The following is a 12,410-nucleotide window of genomic DNA, read 5'->3' as shown; positions in this document are numbered from 1 at the left end:
TTAATAATAACACATTATTAAATAATAATATTTCATAATAAATGTTATATTTATTATTTTATTAATATAATAAAATAATAAATTTTATATTTATATATATAAATGATACATATATTTATTATTATATTTAGTAAATTAAATTACTAATTTAAATAGTAATTGAAATTATTATTTAAATTAGTAATTTAATATTAATTTAAATAAGTGAATATTTTCGAAGCCATTACTTTGAAAGCGACACACACAAAAAAAAACCTGTTTCAGTTTTCTAATGGACAAAGAGCCTAATTTTTGGAGACGTGGACATCTCAGGACATCAACTAGGCCGATGGACAATGTGCCTAAAGACACAACTAGCTTAGAGCTGGTAGGTCCAAACATCACAGCAGAAACTATACAGAAAGACATTTTCACAGATTCTGCAACAGAGAGGATGAAAGGTTTAATTTTACCAAAACTCTGGTGAACAAAGCAAACGGGAGTCATTTGGACTTTTATAACATCCGTTCCCGTCCACAGTTCCCCCTCGGTGCTGCTCGGCCCGTCTCAGCCTCGCCGTCCTCCTGTTCCTGGGGATCTCCGTGGTCTACGGTCTCCGTGTCAACCTCAGCGTCGCCATGGTGGCCATGGTGAACGTCACGGACCCGGCCGGAACCAGGAACACCACGGCGGAGCCGGCGTGTCCGCTGCCGTCGGGACCAGAAAACGGCAGCAGCGCCCTGCAGCATCCGGACGGGGTGAGTTCTAGAGTTCCTCAAACTGCGGCTCCCCCTAGTGGTACGCGAGGTATTGCATGTACGCGTCAGTGTATTTGCTTTGACGTCAGCTCAAACTGCGACGGTCGCAGTTAGCTTACCAAACGATTGTGTTTAAAAATAACAATGAATAAGTGGCTTAAAGATTAAGTATGTAACTTTTATAGAATATATTTATTTACATATTTGTTTGGCACGAGGCAGATAAACTGAAAAAGTCGAGCTCCTCTGCCTTCTCCCAGTGCTAACTAAAAACAACCAATCAGAGCCAGGAGGCGGGACTTGGCGCTGTCAGTCACAATCTCATATGGAGCTGCTACCTTTTCCCACTGTTCATTTTTGCAACTTGGCTTGTTTATAATGCTCTGCTCTCAAGTCGGCACTGCTCTAGAGAGACGTTTGAATGGACTCTGGTGTTTCTATCCCTGTTGACGGCTGATTGTGTCCCTACAGACACCCCAGTATCCCTGGGACTCAAAGACTCAGGGCTGGCTGCTGGGCGCCTTCTTCTTCGGGTACCTGTGCACTCAGATCCCAGGCGGCTACCTGGCCGGTCACTACGGGGGGAAGATCTTCATGGGTATGGGCGTGTTAGGCACGGCGGTCCTCACCGTCCTCACGCCGCTGGCTGCTGGGTGGGGGTCACGCTGGCTGTTTGCCCTGCGGGCCCTGGAGGGCTTCGGTGAGGTAGGTCACCTGGTTCTGTGTTAGTCTCTTAAAGGAGCGGTGGTACATAGGACCATTTTATAGCACAAGTAGCTATGGTACCTTCAGTTGCTATACTCTATAAATATCAAATATGAGTAAAATGTTTACGTCATAATTTAACACCTTGAAAATGTGTTTCTTTAAAAACTTCTGCTGTTGCTGAAACTCCGCCTCCAGGAAGTTATCACAATATGGCTCCTCTGTTAACCCTTTAATGAGCTCAGCAGATGTTTGCTAATTGCTGCTGGCTATTCTGAAGGAGCTGCTTTGTGAGGTGGAAGCTTGTTAGCTCGTAAACTGCTAACGAGGGGGAACTGTGTCCTTAAAGGCGGGGCTAGATCCCCCCAGGTGTTTTGCGCATCTGAATGGTTGCCATGGAGATTAAAGGATTTCTCAAATAGGCTTGAAAGAATCAAGACAAAAACATCTGGTTTGTTACCTCATTATTACATGAAATAAAGCTGAAAAAGGTGATTTTTTTCCAAAATACCGGCCCTTTAACAATGATTTAAAGGGGACATATCATGGTCTTTGTACCTCCATTTGCGTTTTTCCGGCTTCTAAAAACAGAGACTTTAACTCAGATGTCTTTTGAGTTAAAGTTTTTAGATGTCTGGAAAATGAACCGTTTCAAAGTGTAACTTCATAAATCAGAAGGCACTGCGCCGTTACCTAGCAACCCCAGCAAAACCCATCCTGTTACCTAGCAACGCAAACAGAACTCAAACACGTTTGGTCAGCTGATTTTACCGCTGAATGCGCTGTGGGTGCTGGAAAACAGAAGTGTTTTGTTGTTGTTGTTTTTAAATTTAAAAACTTACATTACCACTGCCACACATATTTGCAATTCATCATTTGTCTTCAGGGCGTGACGTTCCCAGCCATGATGGCGATGTGGACCCGGTGGGCGCCGCCCCTCGAGCGCTCCTTCCTGATCTCCCTGTCGGGTTCTGGGGGAAGCTTCGGCGCCTGCCTGGCGCTGCCGCTCACCGGTTACATCTGTGAACAACTGGGCTGGCCCGCTGTGTTCTACCTCTGCGGTCCGTGGCAGAAACACACAGGAATCGCCACCATTCAGCTCCTTTTTTATTAACGCTTCCCGTCCTCGTCTCTCAGGAGGCGCCGGGTGCCTCTGGTTCATTTTCTGGTGCATTCTCGTGTCCGACGACCCTCGAACTCACCGTCGGATCAGCGAACAGGAGAGAGATTACATCATAAACTCTATTGGAGCTCAGGTGAGCACCGACATCCTGGTTGTTTTGTTCAGCTGTATGTGTTTGAAACAATCGTGATTAATTAGTTGTTCAACTAATCGTCAAGTAATTAAGTAATCGATTAATCGTTAACTGGAGTATGCAGATTCAAAAGCAGGTCAGGTGCTGAAAGAAAATCGTACTCAATGCAGTAATTAAGCCAGAACTGTCAAAAAATACTAAAAATAATTTATCCTTTGCTACAAATGATCAAATGTTCACTAAAGAAATTATATTATTGCATTTTAGGCAATAAAATGTATATTTTTTATTTTTTTTAAATGAATTTGATTATTTGTTTATTTGTATTTTTTTTTATAGATTTTTAATATCTTATTAGGTTTGCAACTAACCAGTACAGTAATCAATTAACCTGTCTGTTATTCTGACGACTAATCAAATATTTTGATGATTAATCGAGTAAAAATGTTACATTCTGGAGATTTTTCATTCAACCAGTTAAACCTTTTTAAACAAAATTAGGAATATAGTCAAAGATGCAAACAGACAAACAATTCTGTTCTTTTTTTAAATAAAAAAACATTTTATTGCCTATTATGCAACAATAAAGCATTTTAAATGCAAAATATACATATATTGTTTAACAGTTTTGGCTTACTTACTGCTCTGAGTGTGTTGTTCTTTCAGCAAATGACTTGTTTTGAGTCTGTATAATCCAGTTAATGATTAATCGATTACTAAATTTGTTGACGATTATTTGAGTAATCGATTAATCACAATTAATCAGATTAATTGTTTAAATCTTGTAGTTTAAAACATAAGCTGAAGAGGTTAAATAAAAAGTCTGCAGAATGGGCCATTGTTTAATCTAATAGATTACTAATCTGCTTTTCAATCTAAGTGTTGGAGAAACTTTCGGCCTGTGGTTTAAAGGAGAAGTGAGGAGTTTTACAGTTCCTGTTTCTGCTTTTTGCTTCTCAGATCTTATTGTTTACATGTAAAACTCATTTTTTCATCAGTGCTAAACACTTCTGCTGTGTGTTGTTTTTCTCACAGTTTCCCARATACAAGTTAAATTTGTCTGTTATCATTTCCCTTCAGGGCAAAGGTCACGGCTGGTCGCTGCCTCTTGTGTCCATGGGGCTTTCCGTCCCGCTGTGGACCATCATCGTCACCCAGATGTGCTCCAACTGGTCCTTCTACACGCTGCTCACCTCCCTGCCCACCTACATGAACGACATCCTGCACTTTGACCTGCAGTCTGTGAGTTTCTGCTGCTCCGTCGCAGAAACTCAGATTAAAAAACTACAACTTACCTGTTCAACCAAACTCAAAAAATATGAATATCGTGAAAAAAGGTTTGTTTTGCCCCTCATTTCAGAACGAGGAAATGTTTATTTCTTTTAATTTTGGTAATTCTGGCTCACAGAGAATGAAAACCCACAATTCAGTATCTCAGAAAGTTGAGTGGAAGGAAGAAATCTACCAGCAATGTGGCTAACTGCAGCCTTGGCAAGACTATGAGGCAGAATTCATTCAAGAATCTTGGCGTTAAATATTTCTTTAAGTATTTCACTCTGTTTGTGATGAATCTATATAATATTTGAGTTTCATTTTCTGAAATGAGAGACAGAAATACGGATTTTTTATTTTTAACTTTTTATTGGTTTAGGGCGACATTCATGCTGGAACCGCCATGGTTTAGCTTTTTCTATTTTTTTGGTCTAGAAAATGTTTTTAGTTTGATCTGAGGAACAAAAATTGAGAACTTTCTTCTAAAATCCTTGGTGTCTTCGGCCAAGTTTAACGGCTCGGCTGCGAAAGTTTCTGAATGTTTGTGGCACAACTTGAATGATATCAAAATAAAACTAATAAACGTAGTGAATGAAAGAAAAATACGTTGAGTTTATTAGGACCAGACATTTTCCATTGAAGATCTTAAAAATGTTTTAAAAGTGTTCATGCTCCTTTTTCTGCTTTTTCTGATGAGAGGATCAGTGACATTAATATAAATTAGCCTTTTGCGTTCTGCTCTGCATTTTGCTATGGTTTACAGATTGGATTTACTGTGTTGTAGCATTTAAAATTAACCTAATATAATTAGATTTTCATTTAAAACGTTCATCTTATAATGAGTTGTGAAGATTTCATTCCGTTTCTGAGTTTTGTGCTAATAATTGAGTGACTTGCGTCTCTGTGGGCGTCAGAACGGCTTCCTGTCGGCGCTGCCGTACTTCTGCAGCGTTCCGGTCTCACTGCTGTCCGGCGTGGCTGCTGATTGGCTCATCATGAGGCAGGTGTTCAGCATCACCAACGTGCGCAAGATCTTCACCTTCACAGGTCAGTGAGGTCACTCTTTCAGCCTGAACAGTCGAGCTGCTGGGTTGCCATGGAGATGCTCGTCTCCCTGCAGGCCTGGTGCTGCCGGCGCTCTTCCTCATCGCCGTCTGCTACGCCGGATGCAGCCACGTCCTCACCGTCACCTTCCTCACGCTCTCCACCAGCCTAGGAGGGAGCAGCTCCGCCGGAGTCTACGTCAACCAGATCGACATCGCTCCCCGGTGGGTGCCCGTTGCCATGGCAACCACTTCAGCTCAAACATGGAGTCACGAGCTAACAGATTAGCGTCTGAGCTGGAGATGTTGCTTTCCACAATATTCCTAAAAGAATAAATATGATAATTTTATTACAATAAATTAAAAAAATGCAGTTATGCATAAAATACTTAATGTCGTGTGGAGCCATCATTTCAGGCTAATCCATTGTGGTCAGTGGGCGGGGCTAACAGTTATAGTTAAATGTGATTGGTCTGCAGGCTAACCAATCACAGCTGAAGTTATTTTGTCATGAATAATATATAGTTATACAGGAAATAAGAGAGTTTTAATTAAAAATGATCACATTTATTTATATAATTGCGTATTTGATCAATTATTGACACATTTGTTTACAGCTGAGCTCTCAGATGTTTAAGCATCTATTGGTTTGTGGTTCTTTTGGCCCTCAGGAGGCCAAAAGAACCACAAACCAAAGGCCCAAAGGAGGAGCAGATGTGTTGCCACGGTTACCCACTGCTGAAGTTAGCAGGTTTAGCCGCAGGGAAGAAGCTAGAGGGTCCAGTAATCTGCAGAGCCGCCTCTTCATCAGGACGGTGCAACAGAAGCAGCTAGCAGAGCGTAGCTAGCATCGGCAGCAGAGGACAGGGACAGGCTGGAGCCAAGGTGTTTACTGAGGTGAATCAGTTTTATGGAGTCAACAGTTAACGATTAATCGTGATTAATCGATTATTAAAATGATCGTCAACTACTTTAGGAATTGATTCATCGTTAACTGRAGTATACAGACTTAAAAAACAAAAAGAACGACAGTCAGAGCAGAAACTAAGCCAAAAATGTATAAAAATATATACATTTTGTATTTAAGATACAAAAAAAATAAAACATTTTTTGTGAATATGTTGAACTCAAAACTCCTTAATAGGCAGTTTTAGCCTGGTTCTTTGAATGTGTCACCTGATGTCGTATAAAAACAGCTTAAGTGGTAGAAATAATCTGTAGAATAATCAGTAGGCTAATCAATTAATCATCAGAATAATTAGTAGAATAACTGATAAGTCATCAGAATAATTGCTAAAACATTAAATTAGTAAATTAATAGTTGGTTGCAGGCCTAATCCTGATCCGGTTTGTGTGTGAGAAGAAAACTGGATCATTTGATGGCAGCAGAAAGCGTCACAGCCAACACAGGAGGAAAACTTTAGATTTTTATCTACATATTTATTGTTTCGTTTCCTGGCAGGTACGCCGGGTTCCTCCTGGGAATCACCAACACGTTCGGGACGATCCCGGGTGTGGTGGCGCCGATCGTGACGGGATACTTTACAGAAGATGTGAGTCTCCAAGAAATCAGGATGCTGAAAAACCTCCAGCTTTTCTTTCCTGACTGGTTTGGTTTCCGTTTGTTCTGCTCTAAACTTTTTCATTCCTAATGTTTTCTTTTCCTCTGTTGGGTTTATTGAGGCTCCCGCATAAAAATAAGACTTTTTTTCTTGAAAGTTTAGCTTCTGAGTCATGAAAACAGCAAAAATAATTGTATAACCTCCATTTTTACTGTTGTTAATCATATTTTAACTCCAGAGGTGTCTGCAGTGGCATACCATGTAGTCTGACCTCTGACCTTTCTGCAGCACACCATAGCAGGCTGGAGGAAGGTGTTCTGGGTCGCCGCTGGGATCAACATCGGCGGCGCCGTCATCTACACGATATTTGGCAACGGGAAGATCCAGGCGTGGGCCGTCGAGGAGGAAAACGGTGAAGAGGAGGAAGAGGAGAGGGCAAGTTGAAGAAAAACCAAAGAGAAGCAGCGAAGCTCAACCTGGTGAAGGATTCAGGGCAATTAATCCACAGACTGACCTCAGCGTACAGTTTTCACATCTTTTGCAACATTTTCTTCTTGTTGGAAGTTTACATCGCTTTAAAAACTCTTTAATTCATCTCTGATTTCTTACTTTTTTGCCTTCTAGTGATTCAGATTTTCCTGTGGTCATTGGAGGGGGTCTTGCTCAGTATTTTGACTTTGGCTGATTTTTCACTCCGTATCAGTCGAGTTTTGGTTGCTAAGCCTCGTAGCTTCGACATGTGAATCATTCAGGAGTAAAAATGGATGAATCAGCACGACCATGACGCACAACAGACTATTTAGCAAGTACAAGTTAAACCGTGTTGCTGTGCTCAGAGTGGAAATCGGCTAACTTTCGTCCTTCAGTCAACCCAGAAAAACCCCAGAAATTCAACAGAAAATAGGATTTTAGGTGATTTCAAACTACGGGCAACAATATCGGGAAAAGCTTTGAATAATTTGGTCCTGAATAATACTTTAAATTATAATAAATCAGAGTTAATCCAGTTTATTGTATAAACTGTGAAACTTAAGATGATTCATGGCTTCAGTCTGGCGTCAGATTTCCTGGATTGTTCTTCAAACTGTTGTTGTCCAGTTTCTTATTTAAAATCTGGGATGATATTTGATATTAATGTTGCTGTTCTGCATCAGAGTCAGTTGCTGTGTTTCCATTGCAAATATGCACAAAACTTTGTTTATATTCTGCTAATGTTGAAAAAGCACAAATTTTTTAATTCTGGTGTTTTGATTCTGTAAGAAACACAATTAAAATCACACGTGAATAATTTTATTATTACCTGAGATGTATTAATATCTCAGGCGTCATTGAGGAGTTGGAGAGATAAACCTCGGATATTTGGAAGCGGCTTCATTTATCTGTAGCATTTTGGTAAAACTGCAGGCATCGACTTTACAGAAAAACAAACTATGGATTTAACCATTCCAAATTTTGCAGGATGATAAATTGTTCCAGAAGTTATTGTGATATTGTTTTAAGACCATTTTTAAGTAATATAATGGTAATAATGAAGGAACACATTCTTAAATATCAATAAGCTTTAAAATCTGATGAACATTTGACACTGGAACTCGTTAAATATCCAAAATAAATAAATAAAACACCAGAAACAACAAATAAACTGAACTATAAAGTCTCTGTAAACAAAACTGTCCTTCAAAAAAAGTTCCAGTTGAGTTTGATTAGTGTTTTAAGGCTATTATCAGAAATATTGTTTTTATTTTTTTTGTTTGTTTTTTATTTTTTAGAAGTTTATCTTCAGATCTGATTGGCTAAAAAGTGATAAAAAAAAAAAAAACCTTTGTATATTTAAATACTCGTTTCACATCAAATTTTTTATTATCTTATTTAGTTTCTCCTGTTTTCCAGAGGAAAATATCTCTCTCATCCCGGTTTAATTTATTTTAAATTATTATTAAAATTCGAGGTAATGTCCCACAGCGCCTCCTAGAGGTTTACAGTGAAGTAACAGTCTGTTTTTACCACTGTTGACTCCACAGACACAACAGCAACGATTATGTTAAAACATGTTGCCAAATAAAAATCCAGTTGCACTTATAAGATTTTTAAAAACGTCTGAAAAGAATAAAACATCTTAATGTGAGGAAATGCAGATGCTGAGTGGAGTTGTGGTGAAATCTGGCAGTAACCGGATCGTCTGAACCGTCAGTCAAATGGCTGCTGAACCGTTTCTGTCGGTTTGGTTTCAGACACACTGAAGCTGCAAAGATCCTCCACTGGCTGCAGATTTAAAGTTTAATTAACCTCAAAAACGGTTCAGGATTTAGTTTGTTTAGATGCTGTTTGCTTATTATTAAGAGTTAATGGTGATTCATTTTTAAAGCATGTTGTTGTTTCTCTAATTTAATCCACAATCTGTTTGTTACATTGCTTTTGGTCTTGGTACGTTTTATTTTTGTTTAGTTGTTTAACCCCAAACTGCACATAAGCTGCTTAGAAACGTCTCAGTGTCACTGAGAACAAGACGAAGTTTTCAGTCTTCAGTTTGACCAAATGTGTGAAGTAAAAACTGGATTTTAAAGAGTCGTTTAAAACTGAGTGAAACTCCTCAGACGGGACCAGATGAAGCACTTTCACCAGGCGCCTCATGTTTGAGCAGCAGCAGCACTTAAACTGGAGGCACTTTTCACTTCAACATTTTAATAACAGGATAAATGTAATGTGTTTTTTACATTACAAATCCAAATGTTTTGTTTTTATAAGATAAAAATATCATAATCTCTGCAAATGGCTGCAGAGAAATAAGTTGCACGTTGATGTTTATAAATGGGTGTAAAATGTACTTCGGTGATTTGAAAAAAATATGTAAAATGTATTTAGTTTTTTTAAAAGATGGGATTAAAAGAAGGATTAAAATTGCTGAGGATCTGCAGAAATTCTCTAAAATGTGTCTGGACTTTTCTTTTGAAATGTTTTATGTACATATTTAAACATGACATTTATACTCTTACGTTTCAGAAACAGATCCAGTTGTTTAATTCTGGTCGTAACATTTTAATAATTCACACAGTTTGAAGGCAAATGATCACATTAACCTGTTTTTATATTAAAACGTGCGGTTTGTAGAGACGTCCTTCAGGGGAGCAGTTACAGTAAACAACCACCAGGTGGCAYAATACAATAAACATCAGTTTCTGTCATTATTTGTGCAAATTGATAGCAACAATAATTCTTATTTGAAGCTCCTTGTATTTCTTTTTTAATTTTTATTATTTGGCATGAAATACATTTCTTAATGACATATTTTACAAATTAAGGCAGTTTCCATCATATAAGTAGTATTTTGATAGTTTTATTAAAGATCTTCAATATTGTAYGTGTATTACAGATTAAGTAGTTCACTGTTATGTTTTAAGTTTTAAAAAAGGTGCAATAACATAAAATAAACCCCAAATTATCTACTACTACACAAATAATTTAAATATAAATTTGATTTTAATCTAAATTTTTACCTTGAAAACTTTGCATCAGAAAAAGATTTTTTTTTTTTACTGTTTATTCGAATAAACAGTATTCTGGATGAACAGGATGTTTTGTTTCTTAATGAAGGAACTTCGTCTCAGCATGAAGATTATTTTAATATATATGAATTTATGAGTTAAAGGAGTAACAATACAGCTTAAAATAAAATAGAGGAGTCATCTCTTCTTATCACTTATCTCTTCAAATTGAATCACCTGAACCTTGTGAGTTTTCAGCTTAAAGCAACATGTCATATTTTTGTTTGAGTGCCTCCAGAAAACACATATTACCTTTAAACTCATCAGCTTCAACAGACGACATTTGTAAAAGATTATTTAAAACCTTAGGTGAAAAATTTAGAGTTTGCAAAATGTATCTAGATTCATTTTTTATTACTAGTTACGACATTTCCTTTTAAATACACCTAATTTTAAACCCATTTACGTAAATTTTTATCATTTTATTTTCCTGGACTGACACCGGGCTCGCAGTGGGATCAATAAAAGCCCTTTGACCTGTGGGTCACCGCCAGGTGTTCGGTGGTTTCAGTGCACCGCTAGAACTTGCATCAGTCGCCTCACGGGGTCACCCGGATGTTGATGACGTCAGTCGTTTGACGAGAACACAGCGGTGCAACATAAAATGCCGTCCTACAGACAAAGCGGTTCCTAGCATGCTTTAAGGAGGCTTTTTAACAAAAACATTTAAATTTTGGCTCCTAAATTTGCGTTAAAAATTAAATATTTATTAACTGACGCTTTTATTTAACTTTATCAGTGTTTATTTCGTTAAAAGAAAGAATCAATGTAGCATGTTGCTACATTCACACAAATGTAGTGAGAATTATCGCCAGTTTAAGAGATTAATCTTCACGTTTTGTAATTTTCCCGTGTGATTTGTTCAGGTGTTTTTATCCTTGTTCTTCTTCTGTAGTAACTGGAGCAAAGTAATAATAATTTGCTTTAAAATCTGACCTTTATTCAACTCCAGTAATTTCAATATTTAAGTTTTGTGATGTCACTGGAGATATTTTTGCTCCATACTTCTACCCCCTCTTAAGACAAAGTTTTTTTTTATCCATAAATTTAACTTTTTTAAAAAATCACAGATAAACTAAAAAGCTTAACTTATAAAAGTCTTCAAAAACTCTTAAAAACTACAAATAAAAATAAATTTCCCTGTCAATTATTTAAAAACATTTATTTTACATCATCTAACGTGGAATCATGATATGAATCAGGGAATATCAATTCTTCTCCTCACTTTATTTTATTTTTCCAAGCCTGGAAACATTTCCAAACCTATCCAGACTGACTGAGAGCTCTTCGTTGAGATAAATAACATCACAAACACCTGAACAAGAAGTTAGTCAAGCAAGCAAACTGTCTTTTAAATTGTTTTTTTCACTCCTAAGTTTTTCAAGTTGAGGTTATTTCTTTCATCTGCTTTGTGTTTATTTTACTTTTACTATTTTTAAACCTTCTGGGATCTGATAAATGAAGAACTGCTGGAATTCACTGAAAATCTAAATGGCTGTTTCAGCATCATTGATGACTAGAGATGATCTCGTGAAGCTAATTTAACCACTTTTTCTTTCTGAATTTTGTAAAGTCAAATATAACTAAATAGTAAAAATAAAAATTAGGCTCTGAAAGGAAAGTAGAGAAAAAAGAAACACCATAATCATCTTTTGCTGTGATTTTTCAAGTAAAATGTGGAAATACTTGGAGTTTAGGAATCTTGTGTTTTATTTGATGAAACTTTTCAACACATTTTGATTCACAGCTGAAAAGAAACATTTAACTGGAGTTCAGTCCAGGTGATTCCGACCAGAACCGGCATTAACGCTCCGAACAGTCGAGCTTTACAGTGGCACTCCTCTTGTTTACAGGACGATCCAGATCATGGCTTTGACATGTAAAAGGTTAAATCTGAGGCAAAGAGGAGAAGTGGCTCCTGCAGTGTGTTGCTAATGTGCATTATTTGCGTCGACTGCCCCCCTGCAGCTCTGCACATGTCACCATGCAGGCTGCTGACGCTGCAGCTCTCTGCACAGGAATGACGCCGGGGTTTCTGAACGCTGGCAGAACCCAGAACCAGTCTCCACTCAGGTAAACAGCAGTAGCTGTTTACAAGAACATCCTGTTTTTGTTGGTTGCTTCAAAACTTTGCTTTGCATTTTCTTGCAGTTATCTGAATTAAAAATTCAATTCAAAAATACTTTATTGATCCCAAAGGGGAACTAAATGTTGTTGTAGCTCATACTAATTAACATTTTTAGAGTTGTTGCAGATAGTGATGATTAAGCTCAAGTTCAAATGAAACATTTTC

The 12,410-nt window shown here is 37.7% G+C and overlaps 1 protein-coding gene across 4 annotated transcripts in view; it reads left to right on the top strand.

Moving 5' to 3' along the window:
• LOC103472996 (sialin) overlaps window positions 1–9,493 on the top strand; it is a 13,412-nt gene extending 3,919 nt beyond the window's left edge. For 2 of the 4 annotated variants that reach the window (XM_008422893.2, XM_008422895.1), the window contains 9 exons: window positions 520–737; window positions 1,209–1,442; window positions 2,329–2,503; window positions 2,580–2,698; window positions 3,779–3,940; window positions 4,885–5,017; window positions 5,091–5,238; window positions 6,476–6,566; window positions 6,864–9,493. In XM_008422893.2, the coding sequence (XP_008421115.1) occupies window positions 520–737; window positions 1,209–1,442; window positions 2,329–2,503; window positions 2,580–2,698; window positions 3,779–3,940; window positions 4,885–5,017; window positions 5,091–5,238; window positions 6,476–6,566; window positions 6,864–7,019 (1,436 nt within the window). In that variant the 3' untranslated portion in view covers window positions 7,020–9,493. Of the gene's footprint in view, window positions 1–519; window positions 738–1,208; window positions 1,443–2,328; window positions 2,504–2,579; window positions 2,699–3,778; window positions 3,941–4,884; window positions 5,018–5,090; window positions 5,239–5,684; window positions 5,911–6,475; window positions 6,567–6,863 lie in introns of those variants that run through there. The other 2 variants (XR_001777039.1, XM_008422896.2) reach the window with 2 other exon arrangements.
• Window positions 9,494–12,410: the final 2,917 nt, after the last annotated feature.

The sequence above is a fragment of the Poecilia reticulata genome, linkage group LG11, assembly GCF_000633615.1.
Source record: "Poecilia reticulata strain Guanapo linkage group LG11, Guppy_female_1.0+MT, whole genome shotgun sequence".
NCBI lineage: Eukaryota > Metazoa > Chordata > Actinopteri > Cyprinodontiformes > Poeciliidae > Poecilia > Poecilia reticulata.
Note: the sequence above shows the minus strand (reverse complement) of the source record. Positions and strands in the feature narration are given on the sequence as shown.